Source organism: Brassica napus, chromosome C4, assembly GCF_020379485.1.
Source record: "Brassica napus cultivar Da-Ae chromosome C4, Da-Ae, whole genome shotgun sequence".
In the NCBI taxonomy this organism is placed as follows: domain Eukaryota; kingdom Viridiplantae; phylum Streptophyta; class Magnoliopsida; order Brassicales; family Brassicaceae; genus Brassica; species Brassica napus.
Genome location: NC_063447.1, coordinates 46,502,970 through 46,525,768, shown reverse-complemented (window position 1 = coordinate 46,525,768; position 22,799 = coordinate 46,502,970). Strand labels below are relative to the sequence as shown.

At 38.7% G+C, this 22,799-nt stretch overlaps 4 protein-coding genes across 5 annotated transcripts; 1 reads left to right on the top strand and 3 right to left on the bottom strand.

The window, feature by feature from the left end:
- The first annotated feature begins 278 nt into the window (after nucleotides 1-278).
- LOC106449738 (cytochrome P450 85A1) lies at nucleotides 279-3,799 on the top strand. 2 transcript variants are annotated; one of them, XM_048756237.1, is made up of 9 exons: nucleotides 279-567; nucleotides 639-963; nucleotides 1,476-1,625; nucleotides 1,702-1,947; nucleotides 2,038-2,124; nucleotides 2,204-2,282; nucleotides 2,582-2,688; nucleotides 3,344-3,468; nucleotides 3,577-3,799. In XM_048756237.1, the coding sequence occupies exons 1-9, from the start codon at nucleotides 377-379 to the stop codon at nucleotides 3,662-3,664; spliced, it is 1,398 nt and encodes a 465-aa protein (XP_048612194.1). In that variant the 5' UTR covers nucleotides 279-376; the 3' UTR covers nucleotides 3,665-3,799. The 2 variants fall into 2 exon arrangements, with proteins under 2 accessions (XP_048612194.1, XP_048612196.1); XM_048756239.1 differs by lacking the exon at nucleotides 3,577-3,799 and having other exon boundaries at nucleotides 2,582-2,698; nucleotides 3,352-3,419.
- Nucleotides 3,800-10,564: 6,765 nt separating this feature from the next.
- Nucleotides 10,565-11,171, bottom strand: LOC106449737 (germin-like protein subfamily 1 member 11). The gene is made up of 2 exons (XM_013891444.3): nucleotides 11,042-11,171; nucleotides 10,565-10,941 (listed from the first exon to the last, which is right to left on the bottom strand). The coding sequence occupies exons 1-2, from the start codon at nucleotides 11,169-11,171 to the stop codon at nucleotides 10,565-10,567; spliced, it is 507 nt and encodes a 168-aa protein (XP_013746898.2).
- Nucleotides 10,799-19,652, bottom strand: LOC125586294. The gene is made up of 3 exons (XM_048756236.1): nucleotides 14,848-19,652; nucleotides 11,042-14,289; nucleotides 10,799-10,941 (listed from the first exon to the last, which is right to left on the bottom strand). Exon 1 carries the CDS (start codon nucleotides 18,796-18,798, stop codon nucleotides 17,380-17,382), a length of 1,419 nt encoding a protein of 472 aa, XP_048612193.1. The 5' UTR covers nucleotides 18,799-19,652; the 3' UTR covers nucleotides 10,799-10,941; nucleotides 11,042-14,289; nucleotides 14,848-17,379.
- On the bottom strand, nucleotides 12,707-14,289 carry LOC125586122. Its single transcript, XM_048755935.1, has 5 exons — nucleotides 14,099-14,289; nucleotides 13,889-14,015; nucleotides 13,523-13,810; nucleotides 13,238-13,456; nucleotides 12,707-12,976 (listed from the first exon to the last, which is right to left on the bottom strand). The coding sequence occupies exons 1-5, from the start codon at nucleotides 14,287-14,289 to the stop codon at nucleotides 12,707-12,709; spliced, it is 1,095 nt and encodes a 364-aa protein (XP_048611892.1).
- Nucleotides 19,653-22,799: the final 3,147 nt, after the last annotated feature.

The following is a 22,799-nucleotide window of genomic DNA, read 5'->3' as shown; positions in this document are numbered from 1 at the left end:
ATAAGTTAATATAATGAATTTCGTTTTTAATGCTTCAAATTTAATCCTTATGATACAAATTGTTAATTATTAATTCTGATTTTCAAAAACTGACTCAGAATATTTGGAAAGATTATTGACCAATAATAGGAACTTGGAACTTTTTTTAAAAAATGATCACAACTTAAAAAAAGTACAATGTTTACACTGTTAATAATATTTCATCCAAAACATTATTATGAAGGGTATTAAAAATAGGATGCACTTGACGTAACTTTCTATATAAACACTTACAAATACACCCTTCTAGTCTCAACCACATTCAAATCACCTTCTCTCCCTCACTCTCTCTCTAAAAGCAGAGCAAAAAAAAAAGGAACAAAGAGAACAGAGTGAGATGGGAATAGTGATGGTGATGATTGGTTTTCTCTTTGTCCTCGTTTTGCTCTGTTCTGCGCTGCTCCGATGGAACGAAATGCGATACAGCAAGACTAATCTCCCTCCTGGAACCATGGGGTGGCCAATCTTTGGCGAAACAACCGAGTTCCTCAAACAAGGCCCTGACTTCATGAGAAACCAAAGACTCAGGTAAAAAAAATACTCAAAATAAACAAATCAAGATTTTGTTTTCCTCTTAAATACTAACTTGGAATCAACAGATATGGGAGTTTCTTCAAATCGCATCTTCTTGGTTGTCCAACTTTAGTGTCGATGGACACAGAGATCAACAGATACATATTAAAGAACGAATCGAAAGGTTTGGTTCCTGGTTATCCACAATCGATGCTTGACATTCTCGGGACTTGCAACATGGCTGCGGTTCATGGTTCGAGCCACCGCCTTATGAGAGGCTCGCTTCTTTCACTCATAAGCTCAACCATGATGAGAGATCAAATCTTGCCCAAAGTCGATTACTTCATGAGAAGTTATCTTGGTCAGTGGAGTGAGCTTGGGAATGTTGATATCCAGGATAAGACCAAACATGTATGTTCTCTCACTCTCGTCTCTCTGTTTCTTAAGTCTATATACCTTTACAATATGAGGATCTAAAGTTCTCAATAGGTCAAATTCATTATGCAGTTTATATTCTTTGAAAAAATAATCAAGCAGTTTTAGGTGAATCGATTATATCAAAATTATTATGATAGTTCTAGGCATTGGAATTAAATGCTCGTTCCAAAAAGTAATTTTCTCTGTTTTGAAGTAAATAATGTTTTTGAACAATTGTCATGCTGTGGTGTGGGAATGACCAAAATATTTCTATTTAACCAAATAATGATTACAAACTTGTTAATTTGTATAAGGTAAATTAGTAAGATATAGTTCCTACGAAGAAAAGATAAATAAACACATATATACTATTTTGTTTCTATGCTCAGGATAATATATTAAATCAACTTACATGCTGTGGGTGTGGGAAGCTTAGTTCTATGGATGTCAGGATGGGCAGATTATTAAATAACTGATAATACATGTAAATATGTCTTTTCGCGTAGATGGCGTTTTTATCTTCTTTGTCACAAATCGCTGGAAATTTAAGAAAGCCACTCGTTGAAGAATTCAAAAATGAGTTCTTCAAGCTTGTTGTTGGAACTCTCTCCGTCCCAGTCGATCTACCCGGCACAAATTATCGTTGTGGAATCCAAGTAAAATCTTTGATCTTTAAGTTCCAAAGAAATTTGAATTAAAAAATGAACTGAATCTTTATTGGTTCCTTTTTAGGCAAGAAAGAACATTGATAGGTTACTTAGCGAGTTGATGCAAGAGCGTAAAGATTCTGGAGAAACATTTACAGACATGTTAGGTTACTTGATGAAGAAGGAAGACAACAGATACCCATTAACCGATGAAGAGATAAGAGACCAAGTCGTAACGATCTTGTATTCAGGTTACGAAACTGTCTCTACTACCTCAATGATGGCTCTTAAGTACCTCTATGATCATCCAAAAGCTCTTGAAGAACTCAGAGTATGTCCCCTAAAAAGACAAAACCGGTCTAATGATCCTCCAGTTTAATATGGTTAACTTATTTGATATTCGGCTGTTATGGAATTGCAGAAAGAGCATTTGACCATAAGGGAAAGAAAACGACAAGACGACCCACTCGATTTAGAGAATGTGAAGTCAATGAAGTTCACTCGAGCTGTGAGTAATTAACATTTGTGTATCTTACAATTAAAAATCATTAGCCATTAGTAATAAATATTAAAATTTTAAATTACAGGTGATTTTAGAGACATCAAGACTGGCAACAATCGTTAATGGGGTCCTGAGGAAAACTACCCGCGACATGGAAATCAACGGTACGTGTATACATTTCTTATTTCAGTTTTCTTGTTATTTTTAATAATAACTTTGTAAATTTAAATTCATAAACAAAAAAAAGAGAGATAATGTGAGCATGTGGTGGACCTTAGAGTAGATCAATGATTTAGAGTGTATTATGAACACCAACCAAATCCAGCGATGAAAGCATTCTCCTTTGTGAGAGCCCTCCATATGGTTTCTTTTATTTTCCAATAAATTTGGCAGAATATAAATCTTTTTCGTGTGTGTTTTTAAATGATTTTAATATTGTGATCATGATCTTTAACAATTGTAGGTTATTTAATTCCGAAAGGATGGAGAATTTACGTATACACGAGAGAAATTAATTACGACACAAATCTTTACAAGGACCCATTGATCTTTAATCCGTGGAGATGGATGGTAAGCATCTGTTTCACAATAAATGTAGTTTTATACTATTGTTTTGTATATATTAATATATTTAAAGGTAAATTATACTTTCTATGTTTCATACTCCTTCCGTTTCGATTTAATTTTCGTTGTAGGAAAAAAATTTTGTTTTAAAATAAATGTCGTTTTAGAGTTTCAATGCAAAATTTATTAATAAGATTTTTCACTTTATTTTTCTATCGGTTGAAATATGGTTAGGTGTATAGGTAATTGTGTTTTTATTTTAGAAATATACAAAATCATATGTTTTCTTAATCCGTGTGCATAAACCTAGAACGACAACTAAAATGAAACGGAAAGAGTATTTTCTATGTTTCATATTAAGTGTCACTTTAGATTTTTTTCCTTGTTGCAAAAAGAGTGTCATTTTAGAATTTCAACGCAACTTTCAGCTTAAAATTAATTATAAATGCATTGATTTTATAAATAATTTCAAAGTGACATTCTTTACGAAACGAAGGAAATATATAATTATAAATATATTAGTAGTCCATTTGTTGAAACTACTGTCTTATTAAATTATAAACATAAAATTTAATTTTTACTCGATGTGAATTTATAAAACTATTTAAAAATATGAAACGAATGATTTTGAAAACGTGCTTTGCTGAATTTGTGAATGAAGGAGAAGAGCTTGGAGTCACAAAACTCATGCTTTGTGTTTGGAGGTGGGACAAGGCTTTGCCCTGGAAAGGAACTAGGGATTGTTGAGATATCGAGCTTCCTCCATTATTTTGTTACAAGATACAGGTCGGTTCTTGTTCAAAGATTTTATTTTAAATTTTGGAGTTATTGTGATTTGATTTCGGAAGTTTGTATTGTTGTTAATACTGTGTGCTGAATTGACTATAATGGCAGATGGGAGGAGATGGGAGGGGATAAACTAATGGTGTTTCCAAGAGTTTTTGCACCAAAGGGCTTTCATCTTAGGATTTCACCTTACTAACGTTTTAAATATTAATAATCATAGAGAATAATATAAATGCACATATAGAATATAGAAGAAGCATATGAAGAGACAAGATAAAAAGATAATTATGATTCTATTTTTTTGTTCTATATAACCCATGTTTAGTACTCATTTAAGTTTTTTCTGGTCATATGTACATTTTCCATGTTTTGTACTCATTTATGGCGTCAGCGTCTAAGTTGTGCATCATGCCATTACTGTTCAGTATAATGTCTTCCCATCCATACGACATCGAAAACGCTGACGCCTTCACTCTGACCCAGTCTTCAACTTTAAGCTCCTCCACAAGTTCCATTTAGCAGGATCATCTTTCAAGCCTCGAGATGCTCCAGAAAACCAGACTCGTGTGATATCAAACAAAGTCTCTCATTGAAAATTAGAAAAATGAGTGTCTAATATATAAAAAGATATCCAACTCTAATTAGTACGAAACCTTTTGGGAAGGAAACCAAAAGTAAATCCATGTGGGCTTGTCTATGGCCCAAAGTTGACAATATCGTAATAATCAAACAATATAGAGTTGGACATAGATTCAATAAATCCCAACATTGGTATCAGAGCCAAGTTGACGAAGATCTGTAAGAAGACCAAAATACTCATCAAGTAGGATAGATCCTTCAAGTAACAAAAAGGGAGGTTCGGCAGAGATTAGTCAGAAGATCCTAGAATGTCATCATGGAACGGAACGTGTGAATTTGTGGGAAGAACATTCTCAAAGGAACGAGATGTTGCGGGAGACGCATTCTCAAAGAAAAAAACACACGAGATGAGTGTGGTCCTTGGTTTGAGGGAGAAAATGTAAAATATCAAACAAAGTCTCACATTGGAAATTAGACAAAATAAAATCTACTATATAAAGAAATGTCCAACTCTAATTAGTACGAAACCTTTTGGGAAGGAAACCAAAAGTAAATTCCATGGGGCTTGCCTAAAGCCCAAAATGGACAATATCGTACTAATCAAACAATATAGAATTGTACATGGATTTAATAAATCCCAAACAACTCGTAAGATCCCATCCTCATCTACATATAAAACAGTACCTAACACTATCACGTGATTGGCTCTCTAACATCTTTCCTGAGTCTTACATGCTGACCCAAGTCCAATGGAATCAACTTAACAACTTCACTTGCCAGCACACGAGCTTCACCAGAACAAAATGTGACAACCATGTTCCCCTTTTCAAGAATGGTTTGCACAAACCCAACACTCTTAGGCTTAGCACCTGCCGTCCATGTAAGGGTGTTGTTATGCCTCTCTTGAACTTCACCCAGCTGTTTTCACTATGTCCAACACTCTTAGGCTTTAGTAAACAAATAAGAGATATAGAAATTTAAGGGGTGTCAGGTGACACCCCATTAGTCTACATGGGTCCGCCAACAATTTAACATCATGTCACGTTATACTGATGAGCGGATAATACATGATCCTTATTCAAACAAAGGATGGAAGAAAATTTAAATGTTTACTCCCACAATATTTTTCATTTCATGATCAGAATTTGGCCTGTAGATCCATGATCACCTTTGGATCCAACTGAAATGCTCTTGCAAGAACATTTGGGTCAATCGCAGGGTTAGACCCAAACACAGAGTTGGCAATAGTGACAACACCTGGGTTTTGGCTGCTCAGAGCAGCCAATGCAAACGCAGGAAAACGTCCCACATTGAATTGGAAATGAATTATGCTATGCCTTGGAGGGTTTATACAAGGAGAGTGAAAGGCACGCAGAAGGGAGGAGCGTCGGAAGGAGGAGAGGAAGTTGATAAAGATTGAAAGACTCCGATTCATGAGGAGGCTTTGCAGTTAGTAGTTAACGAAGTATAAATAAGGAAAGAGGGAGAGAGAGTTAGGTATTCGATTGTAAGCTCTGAACCAATTGATACATTGTATTGAGAGAGGATTCTGAGAGAGAGAATCTATGAGATACATTTGTATTGCGTGTGTTGTGAGCTAATAATACGTTAGTTCATAACAAATTGGTGCGGTGACAACGATCGGATCGACGCGATGTTGACCGGAAGCGGTACGACGGCGCAATCACTCGGCGAACTCAGTGCGGCCGTTGCAGAGACGGTGAATCGTTTGAATTCGTTAACAGATTCCATGGAATCCATGGAGAAGTGGAGATCGGAGGCAGAGAAGCACGCGAAAGAGACGACGAAGACGATGGCGTCAATGAACAATATGATCGCCTCCGTGGTAGAGATGCTTAACAAGAGACTACCGTCCGAAGAGGATATGCCGACTCCGTATCGAAATCCTTCAAAACAGCCGATTCAGGTAAACAAACGGATCTCGGAACCTAGCGGTAGCGATACAACGTTAGGTTATCAGAGAACAAGAGAGATAATGCCTGATCGCGATAGTCTGGTACGGAAGCTGGATATGCCTCTATTTGATGGTAAACATCCTTATGGTTGGATTGCGAGAATGGAGAATTTTTTCAGAGTTGGCCAATATCCAGAACATCAAAAGCTGGAATTGATTGCTCTGAGTTTGGAAGGGGATGTTTTGAGCTGGTACAACGGTGAGGATAGAAGGTTACCATTTCAGAGTTGGACGGAGTTAAAAAAGAGGATTGTTTCAAGGTTTGGTAATCAGCAGATGAGCACACCGAAGCAATGTTTGGCTGTGATTACTCAAACTGGATCAGCTGCTGATTATGTTAAACGTTTTGAAGAAATCTCGTCTTTAGTAGTGGGAGTGGATGATGAAATGTTGGAAGTTGTATTCTTTGGAGGATTGAAACAGGAGATGAAGGAGATTGTAAGAAGGAAGGAGCCTCGTGACTTACCACATATGATTGCAACAGTGTTGCAAATGGAAGATGGATTGTTGTGCAGGAGAATGATGAATGTGAGGCAGACCTCAGCTCGGGGAAACCAGTATCACAACTTTTCTTCAAAACTTTCGTCTCACAATAATACAGCTCTGACGTGGAAAACAAAACCTTTGCTGATTGAGGCTGCTCCTGAAGGGGATAAACCACAAAACAAGACTCAGAGTCAGACAACGAAGCCAGCAGAACGTGGGAGATTACACTTATCTCCTGCGGAATATGCGAGAAGAAAGAGAGACGGTCAGTGCTACAAATGTGATGAGAAGCACTTTTATGGTCATGTTTGTGCTAATAAGCAATTACAGGCACTAACAGTGATCGATGGATGTGAAGTGGAGTTAGTGGAAGATGAGTTCTTTGACACAGTTGAGGAAAATCAACAAGGTGTGGTTACGGAGTGTATGTCTTTGTCGTTCAATGCTTTTGTGGGATTACCTTCGACTACTACTACCAAGATGTGGGGTACCATTGGGAAGCTGAGGGTAGTGGTGATGCTTGACAGTGGAGCAACTCATAACTTTGTAAACCCAAGAGTGGTCACACAAGCTAACCTGCAGTTACAAACGACAACGACCTTGGATGTGCAGTTGGGCACGGGCGTTACAGTGAGTGGTGTAGGTATATGCCGGGATGTTGATTTCAAGGTTGCGAATTTGGGGTTTCACGCTGACTTTTTGATACTGGAATTGGGTAATGTTGACGTTATATTGGGAGTGCAGTGGTTACGAACGCTTGGAAAGTGTCAGGTGGATTGGGAGACACATGAGCTTTCTTTTGTATATAAAGGCAAGAAGGAGACATTATATGGGGATCCTACGATTCATAACTGCAAGTTCTCTTTCATGTAATTACAAATGGAGAGAGTGATTCATAGCAAGGACGAAGGTGGTAATGAAGAAGAGATACCAGCGGTCTTGCAGGAAGTCTTAACTCAGTTCGAAGAAGTGTTTGCGGTACCGACGACTCTACCGCCAATAAGGAATAGGGAGCATGCCATCAACTTGAAACATGGTACAAACCCTATTAGCGTGCGACCGTACCATTATCCACACATGCAGAAAGAAGAAATGGAGAAGTTGGTGACTCAAATGTTGGAAGCTGGGATTATACGTCCAAGTCACAGTCCATATTCAAGTCCAGTTCTTTTAGTCAAAAAGAAAGACGGGTCTTCTAGATTCTGTGTGGATTATCGTGCGCTAAACAGAGCAACAATAGCGGATAAGTTTCCTATACCGTACATTGAGCAGCTATTAGATGAATTGCATAGAGCCACAGTCTTTACAAAATTGGATTTGCGCTCTGGTTACCATCAGATACGTATGGTTGAAAAGGATGTGGAGAAGACAGCTTTCCGCACGCATGATGGGCACTATGAGTTTCTTGTCATGCCTTTTGGCTTGACAAATGCGCCGGCAACATTCCAGGCTCTGATGAACGAGATTTTCAGACCTCTTCTGCCCAAGTTTGTATTAGTGTTCTTCGATGACATCTTGATATACAGTCGGGACTTGCAGCAACACGCGGAACATGTGAAGGAAGTTTTGAGCATTTTGAAAGATCATTGCTTGTTTGCGAACAGAAAGAAGTGTTCTTTTGGACAGTCACAAGTGGAGTATTTGGGGCATGTGATTTCTGCAAAAGGTGTAGCTACTGATAAGAGTAAGACAGAAGCGATGGAAAAGTGGCCAATTCCTAATTCAGTGAAAGATTTGAGGGGTTTTCTTGGCTTGACGGGATATTACAGGAAGTTTGTAAGGGGTTATGGTGGGATTGCTAAGCCTTTGACTATTTTACTTCAGAAAGATAATTTTGAGTGGTCTGTGATAGCTCAAGAGGCTTTTGAACATCTGAAAAGAGCTATGACAGAGGCGCCAGTTCTGCAGTTACCCAATTTCAAGGAACCTTTTGTTATTGAGACTGATGCTTCAGGATATGGGTTGGGAGCAGTATTAATGCAAAATGGGAGGCCAATTGCGTTCTTTAGCTATGGTTTGAAGGAGAAAGAGCAGTTGAAGCCTATCTATGAGCGGGAATTAATGGCGATTGTGATGGCTGTTCAAAGGTGGAAACATTATCTCTTGGGGAACAGGTTCGTTGTAAGGACTGACCAAAAGAGCTTAAAGTTTTTATTGGAACAGCGGGAGGTTAACTTGGAATATCAAAAATGGATGCATAAGCTATTGGGTTATGAGTTTGACATAGTGTATAAGCCTGGTGTAGAAAACAAGGCCGTGGATGGCCTTCCTAGAATCCAACATGTTCAGCAGGATTCTACCTTGTGTACTCTGTTGGCATTAACAGTGACAAAACCGTTGATGATTCATGATTTGTTGAAGGAAATTGATAAGTGTGGGCGTATAAAGGAGTTGATTGAGAAGATAAAAAACAGGGTGGAAGTGAAGAAGGGTTATGCGGTGGTACAGAATCATTTGCTCTACAAGGGTCGACTGGTTATTCCGACAGATTCAAAATTCATTCCAGTGATCTTTAAAGAATGTCATGATGGGTTAGTTGGGGGTCATGGAGGGGTTCTAAAGACTCTTAAGAGGATTCAGTTACAGTTTTATTGGAGTGGAATGCGCGGAGATGTACAGAAGTATGTGGCAAAATGTTTGGCGTGTCAGACAAGTAAGTACTCCACACTTTCTCCTGCTGGACTTTTGCAACCCTTGCCAATTCCAGCTAAGATTTGGGAAGACATTTCGCTCGATTTTGTGGAGGGCTTACCGTTGTCGCATGGGAAGAATGTTATCTTGGTGGTGGTTGATAGATTGTCGAAGTATGGTCATTTCTTGGCCTTGAGACATCCGTTCAATGCGATAGATGTGGCGGGTTTATTCATTGACGGAATCGTGAAGCTTCACGGGTTTCCTAAATCAATTGTGTCGGACCGAGATAAGATATTCCAGAGTCAATTTTGGAAGGAGTTATTCAAATTAGCGGGCACTACATTACGTTTCAGTACGGCTTATCACCCACAGAGCGATGGTCAGACTGAGGTATTGAACAGGGGCTTGGAAACATATTTGCGTTGTTTCACATCTGCTCACCCTAAACGCTGGTACAGATTTTTGAGTTGGGCAGAGCTTTCGTATAATACTTCTTACCACACGGCAACAAAGGTGACTCCTTTTGAGTTGGTGTATGGTCGAGAACCACCTGCTCTGTTGCAGTATGAGATGGGATCAACGACAAATGGGTCTTTGGAGGAGTCGTTAAAAGAGCGTGATGCGTTGTTGAGTCAGATTAAGGATCATCTTGTACGTGCGCAGGATGTTATGAAGAACAACGCGGATAAGAGTAGGAGAGATCTGCAGTTTGAGGTGGGTCAGTTGGTTTTCTTAAAGTTGCGTCCGTACAGACAGTCGACAGTGGCGAGACGGTTCTGTCAAAAATTGGCCGCGAAGTACTATGGACCATTCAAGGTGTTAGATCGTGTGGGGAAGGTTGCTTATAAGCTGCAGTTGCCTGAGTCATCTCGTATTCATTCCGTGTTTCACGTCTCCCAACTGAAACCGGTGATCGGTAAGAATCATGAAGTTACTGACTTACCTACGAGTTTGTCATATGATGATGAGTTTGTGATTGAACCGGATGACATTATTGATACTCGTTATGATGAAGAGGGTCGTTTGGAGGTCTTGATTACTTGGAAGGGTTTGCCGGCTCATGAGAATACATGGATGCTGGTACGCGAGTTGAAGCATCAGTTTCCACATTACCAGTTTGAGGGCAAACTGAATTCTGGAGGGGGGGGGGGTATTGCTATGCCTTGGAGGGTTTATACAAGGAGAGTGAAAGGCACGCAGAAGGGAGGAGCGTCGGAAGGAGGAGAGGAAGTTGATAAAGATTGAAAGACTCCAATTCATGAGGAGGCTTTGCAGTTAGTAGTTAACGAAGTATAAATAAGGAAAGAGGGAGAGAGAGTTAGGTATTCGATTGTAAGCTCTGAACCAATTGATACATTGTATTGAGAGAGGATTCTGAGAGAGAGAATCTGTGAGATACATTTGTATTGCGTGTGTTGTGAGCTAATAATACGTTAGTTCATAACAAATTAGTCCTTCTGGAAACACAAATACATCACCCTCGTTGAGTGTTTTTGTGAACAGACGGTTTCCATCTCCGTTCGATGTGACAAATCCTACAAGAAGTTTTCCAAGTCCAACATAGAGGATCTCGGTAGCACGTGGGTGGGTGTGAGGTGGGTTTTGTCCATTTACTCCATAATCTATGCGGACAAGCGAGATTCCAAGGGTGTTTAACCCTGGAAGGTTGTTAACATTAACGGCTGTGACATTCGACCCGACTACATTAGCTACGGGTCTTGCATTTTGAAGCCCTGCCATAAAGAAGTCATCCACGGTGACGAGCTTTGGGTCTTTGCAGAACTTTCCATTCACAAACACTGATGAGAAAAATAACCAAATATTAAAGAGTATAAGAAATGAGAAATCAGTAAAAACAATACGGCAAAAAAGATTATGAAGTCATCATCATGTACATACCACCATCTGATGGGGTGTTGACGCCGACGCAGAAGTCTTGAAGGGGGCTTGGGTCAGAAGCAATGGCTAATGGAAGAGTTAAAGCTAGGAGAGATAGGACTGCAAGAAATGAGAGATTCTTCATGGCCATATATTTTAACTTAAAACAATTATATTGTTTCTTCAATTAGATTTTGATGGAGAGGTAATAAACTTATAAGATATAGCTCGCAATATATAGATGATCTTAGGTGCTGAATCCATATATGCGTATACTTGTAAACCTAAAATGCGACAATGTCTTAATTACTAGATGTTTGAAATAGCTTTTTAAAATTATTGTTCTCATGTCTCAACATACATATGTATATTGCAAATGGTGCACTCGAAGTTTGAATGGGTTTGTTTATGTTTACTGATTCTACTTACTCAACTTGTCACAAACTTATACGTGCTTGTTTGGATAATATACAATGACACGTGGTGTTGAGTTGACTCGAACAAATGTCAATGTGGACTTGGTGATTTGGTTTGATTGCTCCATAATTAAGTAACAAGACACGACTGTAATCAACTCAGATACCGAAGTCAATATCGGTGTCGAAACTTGGAAGACAACATTTATAACATTCTGAGGAATATTTACACTTTTAAAATATAAGTTGTACTTTTATTAGTTTGAAGTCTTGGATGAAAATGCTAATTTGTAGTTTGAAGGAAATTTTTTTTTTTGTTTGCTTCCTTTGTGTATGATTACACTAAAAACTAATAAAAACTGTCTGAAATAATTTGATTAGCCTATCTGAAGCTAGAGAGCCACCTTGGTTTTTAACTGGAAACTTCAATGACTTACTAAGTAATGATGTGAAAGGGGGAGGACTTTCATTGTAATAATCCTCCCGAGTGAATAGATTTTCATCGAAAAAATTCAGTAAGCTCTGTTCGAAATTGGCCCGATCCACTAGTAAAAATACACCGCATAGCCACGAAAAAGCCACTGACAAACCGTGGGTACATAAGCCAAAAACCATGGCTATCCGATTACCAGCCACGATTCTATGTCGAGAAACTACCGTGGCTATAGCTTTGTGACTACGAAAAACCGTGGCTTGGCGTGGCTTATTAGCCACGGTTTCACCATGATTCTTTCGTGGCTTTTTTAACCAATGTTTTACCCTGTGTGGATCGTGGCTACGTCTAGCCACGAAGATTGCCACTATCTTTTCGTGGGAACTTTTAGCCACGAAGATTGCCACTACGTTTTCGTGGGAAGACTTAGCCACTGTTTTTTCTTGTTAGTATCGTGGCTATGTACCCACGGTTTTGTCGTGGCTAGTGTTAACCATGTTTTTTTTAAATTCTGGTTCTAATTCAATTTCAATTTCTATTTCTATTTCTATTTCTAATTTTAACCCTAAAACACAATTGAAATTAAACATGAATTTATAATCATAAGAAAGTTGGTTTACAAAAGCTAAACATAAGAAGATTAGATATTAAACAAGTGCATTGAGTCTTAACAACGAAAGGATGGTACATAAGAGATCAAAAGATGCTACACATGCATCTAAAAGCCAAAAGAGAGTTTTAAGATTAGATAGAAAGATGCTAAACATGCATCTAAGCCTGAGTCGAAGGGTCTTGAGCCTGAGTAGAAGGGGGTTGTTGCTGAGGGATAGCTTGGGGTCAAAGTGATTGGATGAGCTCAGTGATTGCAGCCCTTGTTGCTGCGAAGTCCTCCTTCATTGTTGCCACATCCTCCTTCACAGCACCTACATCAGCCTTCACTGCACTTACATCAGCAGTCACACTTTGGAGTCTTGTCTCTAGTCCACTCACACGCAACTCCAGCTCCAAGTTGCGGGCCAGAGAAGCAGGGACTCTTGCAGATGGCGCATGTTCCCTATACTGGGCACTGCCGAGTCCGTAGACATGCCCCCTCTTACCTTTAGCATTCTGAGAGCAAACACAAAGCAGATTCAGTCAAAAACAACTCCACAAACAACAAGATGAGTCTATAGAGGAACCAGACTCAGACAACACCTAATTCCAACTCCACAGACAACAAAACTCCTAATTCCAACTCCACAGAAAGCAAAAATCATAATTGCAACTCCAAAGACAACAAAACTATCAACAACAAACACTTGATATATTTTTATTGGAACCTAATTCTATAGAGGAAACAAAACACATGACAAGAGTTTGAAAACATACTTTCAGATAAGCTTGGTTTAACAAGATGCGAGAAGGAGCTGAGGTTGCTGATGGACTTTGTGGTGATCCATCACTGTTAGTGTTAGAGACCTGAGTAGCTTCCATCTCAGCTTGAGTTACCAGTTCTTCTGCACGATAGTCCCCAAAAGTCCCATCCTTTTTCGTGTGTGTCCTCCTGACAAGGTCTGTGTAGGATGGGGGTTCACCAGTCTCAACCGTCTGCCAAAAGAAAGGAAAAAAAATTATTTAGGCAAATGTGTAAGAAATAAAGACAAGGGAAATTACCATGTTGTATTCAATTCTTGCAAAACCAACCGATCCTGCATTGTGATTGTATACCCCTTTACCCAGAGGGTCAGACTTGCGGCTTTTAGCAGCTTTCTTGCTCTTCTTCTTGGCTGGTTTTGTCACCCAATACTCCTTAAGGGTCGTCCAGTCATTCTCATTGATGCACTTTGGCTGCTTGTTTTTCCTCTTCTTGGTGCTAATCCTTTCACCAATCGAAGTCCATGTTTCCTTCTTCCAGAGAACATAGACCAAGTCATTAAACTGTTGCTCCCAGTAGAAATTTTGCTACAAAAGGAAAACAATACAGTTAGTGGTTATCAAAGAACAATTTTAGAGGTAAATTTAAGTTGGTAAATCACTTACCACAAACGTCTGCCACCATGAATTCCTCCTTTCGTCAGGGAAATACCTCCAACTCTTCCAAGGTCCCATGTAGTATGCTTGCCATGTTGCACGGATGAAAGCATTGACTGATGGGTCAATAGAGAACCTAAAAAGACCACAAACATCAGGGATATCAGAGAGAAGCCTAAACAATCTAATGACAGTTAAACACTGAGAGAGAAAGCTTACCATAAAGCTCCATTGAGCTTATCAGGATGGAGGTGTGGCTGGGATATCCTAGCAGGAGCATTAAACATGGCATTGAGAGACATTTTTGGATAGCTATTTGAACGGGAGGATGAAGCTTGTCCGGTTGCAGTCACTCCCGGGGCACCAGGAGGCATAGGAGGAGATGTCCCTTGTCCTCTTCTTGAGGCCATCTGCAGTTAACAGAAGAAAAAGTTAAAGAAAGCATAAGTTTATTTGAAAACCCACAGAGACAAAGAGAAATTGAAACAACAAAGACACATAAGAGTTTCCAACAAAACTATGAGACAGAGACAATACTGCTAACTAAATTGCTTTGGCTTAATCGAACAACTCTATCACAGAAACAAACCCTAATCGAACAACTATGAGATGTAGAAGAACCATTATTTTGAAAATTATACAATCGAAATAATAAAGGTATAGAAAAAAAACAAAGTAAGAGAGACAGAGACAAAACCGAAAGAAATTGAAACCCTAAGAAACAGAGACAACTCTAAGACAGAGACAATCAAGAGAAATCGAAACCCTAAGGAACAAATCGACAGTAACAGCAGAAAAAATTGAAACCCTAAATAAGAAACAAAAACCAAACATGCAACAAGAACATTCAAGTGACAGAGACTGAACGAAGTGATCGAAACCCTAGATCGAGAACACTAAGGAAAAAAAAAGCAATCGAAACACTAGATCGAGACGAGACGATTCTCGAAGAAGAAATAGAGGGTTACCTTGAGAGTAGAAAGGAACGAGATACGTCGCGTCTTGGAATCGGAGACGACGAGTCTTCGAATCGGAGAGGACAATTGCTTTCGTCGGTGGCGACTCGGGAGAGAGTTTGTTTTTTTGTCTAAGTGTTGAGAAGAAAGGGGAAAGGATTAAAACCCTTTCAGCATAGCCACGATCAAACCGTAGCAAACAGTGGCTCGGTTTTAATAATACCCGTGAATTGTAAAACAATTGGAGGCAAAACCAAATAAATTGGAGCCAAACCGAATGGTTTTGCCAAATTTCGTCATAGCCACTAAAAACCCACAAAATTACAGTGGCTTTGGTTTAATATCAACCGCGAAATGAAAAACAATTGTGGAGCCAAAACCAAATAAATTGGAGGCAAACCGATTGGATTTGTCATAGCCACTGTGTAGCCACGAAAGTTAGCGTGGCCTTGTTTAAATCACTTTCGCGAAACACCAAACCTCTAACCCCTAAACTATAACCCCTAAACTCTTACCCATCAACTTCTCCTCCTACAACAACAACATATCTCAACCTTTATACATATTCCATAATCTTACAAAAATATTATACAGCCTTACAAATTATTTTTCATCCTTACAATATATTTTACAACCTTACAAATTATTTTTTCATCCTTACAATATATTTTACAACCTTATAACTTATTTCTCATCCTCACAACTTATTTTTTTAATACATTCAACCTTAAAACATATTTTACACTCTTAGAATATATTTTTTCTATTCTGAACCATCGTCTGAATCACGGTCTGCTTCTACATCACCATCTGATACATATTCATCGTTTGGAGGATTCACCGGAACAATATCATAATCGGACACATCATCAACAACATGCGTTTCCACCCGTAACAATGAACTTTCAGCAACCTGATCACGTCTATCATTTTGCCATGCTGTTAAAGCAATTTCGGACGTTTCTCGGATTCCTCGGGGAAATATTTTGGCGCCTGCCCACCAGCCATCGACTGATTGTCGACGTACCCGTGGATAAGGAATAAAACATGCTTGATCACAATTACCTGTTAGTGGTACAAAAATATCATAGTTTCCAATCATGGCTTTTCATCAATAATCAAATCTCAAAAACAAAAATATTTTTTTTTCACTTACCTTGTAATACAAAAGGATCATATTTTGCATATTGTCTTCGTGGTGAGACATGAACAAGACCAAATGGATGTATTCTCATACCGCGATTTTCCGTCGTGTCAAACCACAAACATTTAAAAACCACAACTTTCAAGCCAACATCACCATGATACTCCACCATCAGAATCTCTTGTATGAGACCATAGTAGTCTGTCTCATTGGTTCCAGGTACACATACACCATAATGTTGAGTTTTCTTATTTTGACCGTGGTTATGAGTGTGGAAAGTGTATCCACGTGTGTGGTATATTGGCCAAGACCTATAACTACGCCTAGGACCTTGTACAAAATCCAATATCCACATAGGAAATGTGTAAAACTGAGTCGCATCATTAATCTGCAATACAATAACATTGTTATAAATAACAAATTTAATTAAATGAGTTCTGGAACTTAATAATACAAAACAATAACTCACATAGTCTTTGCACCACTCAGTGAATTTGGTGTCTTTCGCTTTTTGCATTGCAGCCGGAGTAATATCAGGAACACTTAGAGTCATATATTCTTCAAACATCCTGCACACATTTAAATCTTAATTATGTAACTAAAAATATGTATAAATATGTATTTATATTAAAAAAAATTTATAATAATGAACTACCTTTCATATGGAGCAAATGTTTCACAGTTGAGCATCATAAATGTCTGAAGAACGGTGTTATCTTCATCATTCAACCAACCGGTTGAGCATTGACCACTGATTCTCCATTCATGGTAAAACAAGGGTGGTATATCCGGATAATTGTATGAAAAACGAATATCACTCGGATCTTCTGGAATGCTCATGATTTCAGGATGTCCAAAAAAAGTAGAGGAAGCATTTGAAATCTCCTCGTTTAGCCATTGGGCAACTATCGAACCTGCAATGTGTGCTTTGTTTTGGACCATCTTCTTCAAATGGTACATGTATCTTTCAAATACATACATCCATCTAAAATGGACGGGACCACCTAAGGCTACCTCATCTGGAAGGTGCACAAGAAGATGTTGCATAACATCGAAGAATGATGGAGGAAATATCTTTTCCAAGTTACAAAGCTTCACACCGATATTTGCCTTTAAAAGGCCAACATCTGACTGTTTCAAAATCTTCGAAGAGATATCTCGGAAGAAGAGGGCAATATCTGTAAACAAAAAAATAAAATTAATTATAGCATAAATTATAGTAAATTATAAAATGATACAAACAAATAAATACTTCTAATCGTTGTGTGAACATTTTTTAGAAGGAGTTCAGCGAACGCAAATGGATATAGTCGTTCCATTATGACATGACAATCATGACTTTTCAGTCCATGTAGCTTTAAATTGCTTTCGTCAATACATCGACTAAATTTGGAGGAGTATCAATCAGGAAATTTTATGTCATTTTTCAACCACAGAAGGAATACTCTTTTTCCCGCATTTGGCAGCCTGAATATTGGGATGGGCATCGTTCCATCCTCTTTCATCTCTAAATCTCGCCTTTTGAATAGTCCTGGAAGATCCAATCTGCTTTTGATATTGCCTTTCGTCTTTCCAGGAGCATTTAACACCGTGTTCGTCAGGTTATCGAAGAAGTTTTTCTCAATATGCATGAAATCAAGGCTATGCCGAAGTAGATGATTTTCCCAGTACGGTAACTCCCATAAGATACTCTTCTTTACCCAATTGTGAGTAACTCCATATCCGGATATTGTCTTGGATGGATTATCATGTCCATTCCCTCCACAATCAACAGATTTTGATAAACCTTCTATATTGTTTATCCTTTGACGGAATATTTCTTCTCCGGTCAACCACGGAGGAGGAGGATCTAAAACTGTTTTTCCCCGTCTAAATGCCTGAGTGTTTTTTCTGTAAGGATGATCCGCATCTAAAAACCTTCTGTGGCAGTCAAACCAACTATGTTTCCTTCCGTTAGTTAACCAGAATGCACCAGTCTCATCTTGACAATATGGGCAGGACAACCGACCATGAGTCGTCCAACCTGAAAGCATCCCATAAGCTAGAAAATCACTTATCGTCCACATCAAAACTGCTCGCATTTTGAATATTTCTTTCATTGAGATATCATATGCCTCCACACCATCCTTCCATAACATCTGTAATTCTTCAATCAATGGCTGAAGGTAAATATCTAAGCTTTTCCTTGGATGTTTGGGCCCCGGAACTAGCACCGAAAGGTAAAGGAATTCTCTTTTCATACACATTCCCGGAGGCAAATTGTATGGAGTTACAATAACAGGCCAAAGGGAATGTGCTTCTCCATTCATACCAATCAGATTAAACCTATCTGTTGATAAGCATAGATAAATATTCCGGCTTTCAGCAGCAAATCCAGGATATACCTCATTAAAGTGTTTCCACGCTAAGGCATCAGATGGGTGATGCATTTCGCCTTCCGGAGTCACATGCTCCTTATGCCACCGCATATTGGAAGCTGTCGCCTCGAGTTGGTATAGACGTTTCAGACGATCTGCAATAGGCAAGTAAAACAGTTTCTGTTTTGGCTTGTTTTTTCCTTTTCCATTGTTCGGATAGTAGCGATCTTCTATACAAAACTTACAACTAACCAAATTCGTATCTTCCTTCCAAAATAGCATACAATTCTTCACGCAAACATCAATCTTATGTAGGGGTAACCCAAGCCCTCGTGTCAGTTTCTTTGTCTCGTAATATGTTGCTGGAGCATTATTCGGCTGCGGAAGCATTTTTTTAAAAACTTCAGAAATCTCATCTACACAAGCTTCCGCCAAATTATAATCCGTCTTCACTTTCATCATCCACGAAGCAAGAGACAACTGAGTTATTCCGTCTGCACACCCTTCGTAGAGAGGTTGACTGGCTGCTTCAAATGCTTCAAAAACACTATCACGATATGGCTCTGCTACCTCCGTCTCTTCTATAGGTTCCAGTATGTATGGTGGCGTAATGTCCGCTGGTACTTCCGGATTACTCTGGTAGTGATCTTCATGAGAATTCCAAGTAGGATTCTCTCACATTTCCTCTTCGCCCGTTGAATGATTCGCTCCAGAACTCTCACCAACGATGTAGAATTTCTCTCCATGACTCGTCCAAACGTAGTAATTTCCCTTAAAACCGTATAAGAATAGATGTCTTGAGACAACTTTTGCATCTCGTTGCTTCACATTTTTGCATCGAGCACACGGACACAATAACGTTTGCCGCTCTTCGTAATCCGCTTGATTACACGCAAATTGTAGAAATGCGTTAATGCCTCCAAGAAACACTTCTGAAACGGAATTACTCTCAGGATCAATCCTTTGATCCATCCATTCCCTTGAATCAAAGTAGAAAGACATAGTTTTGTTTAGAAAATTTGGTTGAAGAACAAAAGTTATTAATGTCTCACGGGAAGTGTATATATTTTAGAAAATAGCCACGCTACAGCCATGCAATATTCGTGGCTAGTTAAAAATATCGCTGACACACGAATCTTTCTCTGTTTCGATGTGTAAAAGCTAATACTAGCCACGGTTTAGCCATGATGAAAGCATGGCTTCGTACATTTATTCGCTTTTTTATGCGGCAGAAAAAAACAAAACATAGCCACGAGAAATGCAGTGGTAAATTCGTGGCTATGGCTCGGCCACGAAATTTTCGTTGCTATACCGTGGTTATTCTAGCCACGAAATAATTTTGTGACCAGTTCGTGGCCAGATTTCGCGTTTTCCGTGGCTATGTTTCTTTCGTGGCTGTAACGTGGCGTGTTCGTGGATTTTTTTATACAGCCATGGTTTTGTAGTGGCACTGCCATGGCTATGCGGTAGATTTTTACTAGTGGTCTAGATTAAAAAAATAATCAGTAGCTAGTTGAATTTCCCCACTGGACCGTCTAATGGTCGGATACTTGTCCGTAACAGATCTGGTGAGGGTTGGTCCAGAGCCGATGGATGTGGTGTGTCTGGTTGACTGTTGGTCGAGAGAAGGTTAAGAGCAGATGGACGTGCTATGTCTGGTTGAGAGCTAGTTGGAAGGAATCCAGCTGCTTGGTGGAATTTTCCGTGCACCTGCTGGTTCTCTTCCTGTCTGAGTATGTGCATTGCACCACTGATTTGCATGCCTGCTTGCTTCGTTAATGAGTAATGTGCATGTCACAAGCTGCTTGCTTGAGCTGCTTGGAGCTTACTTCATGGAAAATAAATCTGGGCTGCTTTGGAAGGCTGAAGCAGGAGGTCAGCTGTCGTTCCACAAGATTGTATTGGTGCACCTGTATATTTATTTATCTTCTTCTCTTTTTAATTCTGGCCACCTGAAACAACAGAAAATCAGAGAAAAAATCAGTCAAGAAAAGGGAGAAAAGCAGACATAAAAATTCAGAGAAAAATTCAGAGAGGGAATCAAGGTTTGTCGACGTCTTCTTTCTTCCTTGCGGTTCGATTCAGAAAGATGTTGCTGTGTATAAGATAGAAGGTACGTCTTTTGATTCTGTCCAAGCTTCAGTTTGAGCACTACAGGAAATGTGGGTATTAATAGCATCAAATTATAGTGTTTTTCACAATTCTGCTATTATATACCAACGCTTGTTTTTTTTTTATAGCGTTTGTCAATTTAAAACGCTATAATTGTTATCGCGGAAAAATAAAAAAATTTAGCTGCGTTAATTTCTTAAGTGTAGGCACCTTACGATTGCAGATCCAAAATTAAGCACTTTCATACATTGACGCAAAAAAAATAATTCATTTTTCCCGCCAGTACTTAGTGAAAAAAACAAGGTGTCTAATTTTTTTATTTTCCCTCTTATCTTCGTTTTTTCATCTTCCCTCTCATTCCCTAAACCCTAAACATTAAAATCCTAAAACCTAAATCCTGTACCCTAAACTTAAAAATCAACCCTAAAATTCAGATATTTTCTTATTTTAATCTTAAATCTTAAGATTAAATATATTCGAGTTTTAACCTTTTAAAAATTTAATTTCAAATATTAAATCTAAACCTCAAACTCTAAACTATACACTTATATATATAATACCTCCAATTAATCACATCCCCTAAACTCTAACTAAAAGTTTTAAAATTCTAATTTTTTATTAGTTGAAATTTTTTAATTTTAATTTCAAATCTCAAATCTAATAATCTAACCCTATACCCTAAATCATATTACATATACTCTAAACTCATACTTTTAAACTCTAAATTTTAAATACAAAATAATATCAATAATTAGAATACAATTATTAAACAATTATTAAAGTTAGTTAAACAATAAATTATAATCTCTAAAACAATTATTAAAAGAAATTGGATTGATTAATTTTTGACCATTGATTGCTTTTAATTCAAAAATTACAAGTTAGTCTTAGTTAATTCCCTGTTCGAAAACGCGGGTAAGGCGCCCGATTAAGCGCCGGCGAGACGTTGGGCGGTGCTTGGCCGTGGCGATTTCGCCATAGGCGGCGAACAAATCGGAGGTTGCAACATAATTTTTTTTTTGAAGTTTTGAATGTTCAAAACTGATGTTAAATGGCAAATCTATGTATCTGTGACTTAACTAACACGAAATCATACAACAATTTGATGATTTACAGGAAAATAGTTGATGGCCGCCATGGAATAGCCTTGCAGAGTCGAAACCCTAAAAAAAAGTTATGGGAAAGATGATGAAAAATTACAAATATGCCACTCACAAAAAGAAAAATTAAATAAAAAAAGAAAAAAAGCATTGGTGGCGTCGAACCCGGGAAATGAGCCATTAAACAAACAACTCCAACTGCTAGACCATTGGAATTTAGTGGTATCTCTTCAAAACAAACTATAATATTACATATATTATCCGAAATTTTGAAAAAACATTAAAAACTGGGCCCCGATTAATCTCCGAGTAATCCCCGATTTTCTATAAACTTGCTAGGCCCACATCAACCGCCCGACTCACGCCTAGTGTAATTCCGAACAGGCGTTAATCCTCTTTGATAAAAAAAGATCTTAGTTAATCCTCTTTGGGCAATGGAATGCATGAAGAATTTAAGACTTTCGAGTCACGTTTGCAACGGATTGTTCTCAGCTGGTGAAGATAGTTTCAGAACCAGAGGAATGACCAGCATACGAAAGCTACTTCGAAGGTATTAAGCTTCTACAAAGAAGCTTCACCAACTCAGATAACGTTCATGTACCTAAGACGGAAAACATAAAGGCGGATCGCTTGGCACGCAGTGCTAGGAAACAACCGTCTTTCGTCGTACACATGGATGCAGAGTTGCCACATTGTTTTACATAGTCTACATGAGTCTGTGAATGTTTGCTGTAAAAAAAAAAAGTTAATCCTCTTATTACCTCCTTATTGGTCACCTATCAAAATTAGGATTACAATTTGTGGCCATTGATTGTTTTTGATCTTGTGGCCTAAGATCAATCTTCTCTCTCTCCCTCACGATTCAATTGAATCGGGAAACCTAAAATCACGAAGTCTTCAGATCTACACACAGAGCTTGACTGGATTCAACCCTCTGTCTCTGTATCTCTATCTCTCTCACTCGGCCATGATGAAAGCTTCGACAAGGCTTGACTGTAGTCATGAACAGAGGAGGAGAAGAGGCTCGCCGGAGATGAATAAAGGGGAAAGTCTCAGCCTCTCTTTGCCATGAACCTCGCTGGTCAACCACTCTCTCCCTCTCCCTCTCCCTCTCTCTCTCTCTCTCTCTCTCTCTCTCTCTCTCTCTCTCTCTCTCTCTCTCTTCTCCCTCTCTCCTCTCTCTCTCCCTCCTCTCTCTCATCTCTCTCGTCTCTCTCTCGCTCTTGTCTCTCTCGTGTCCGTCTCTTGGCA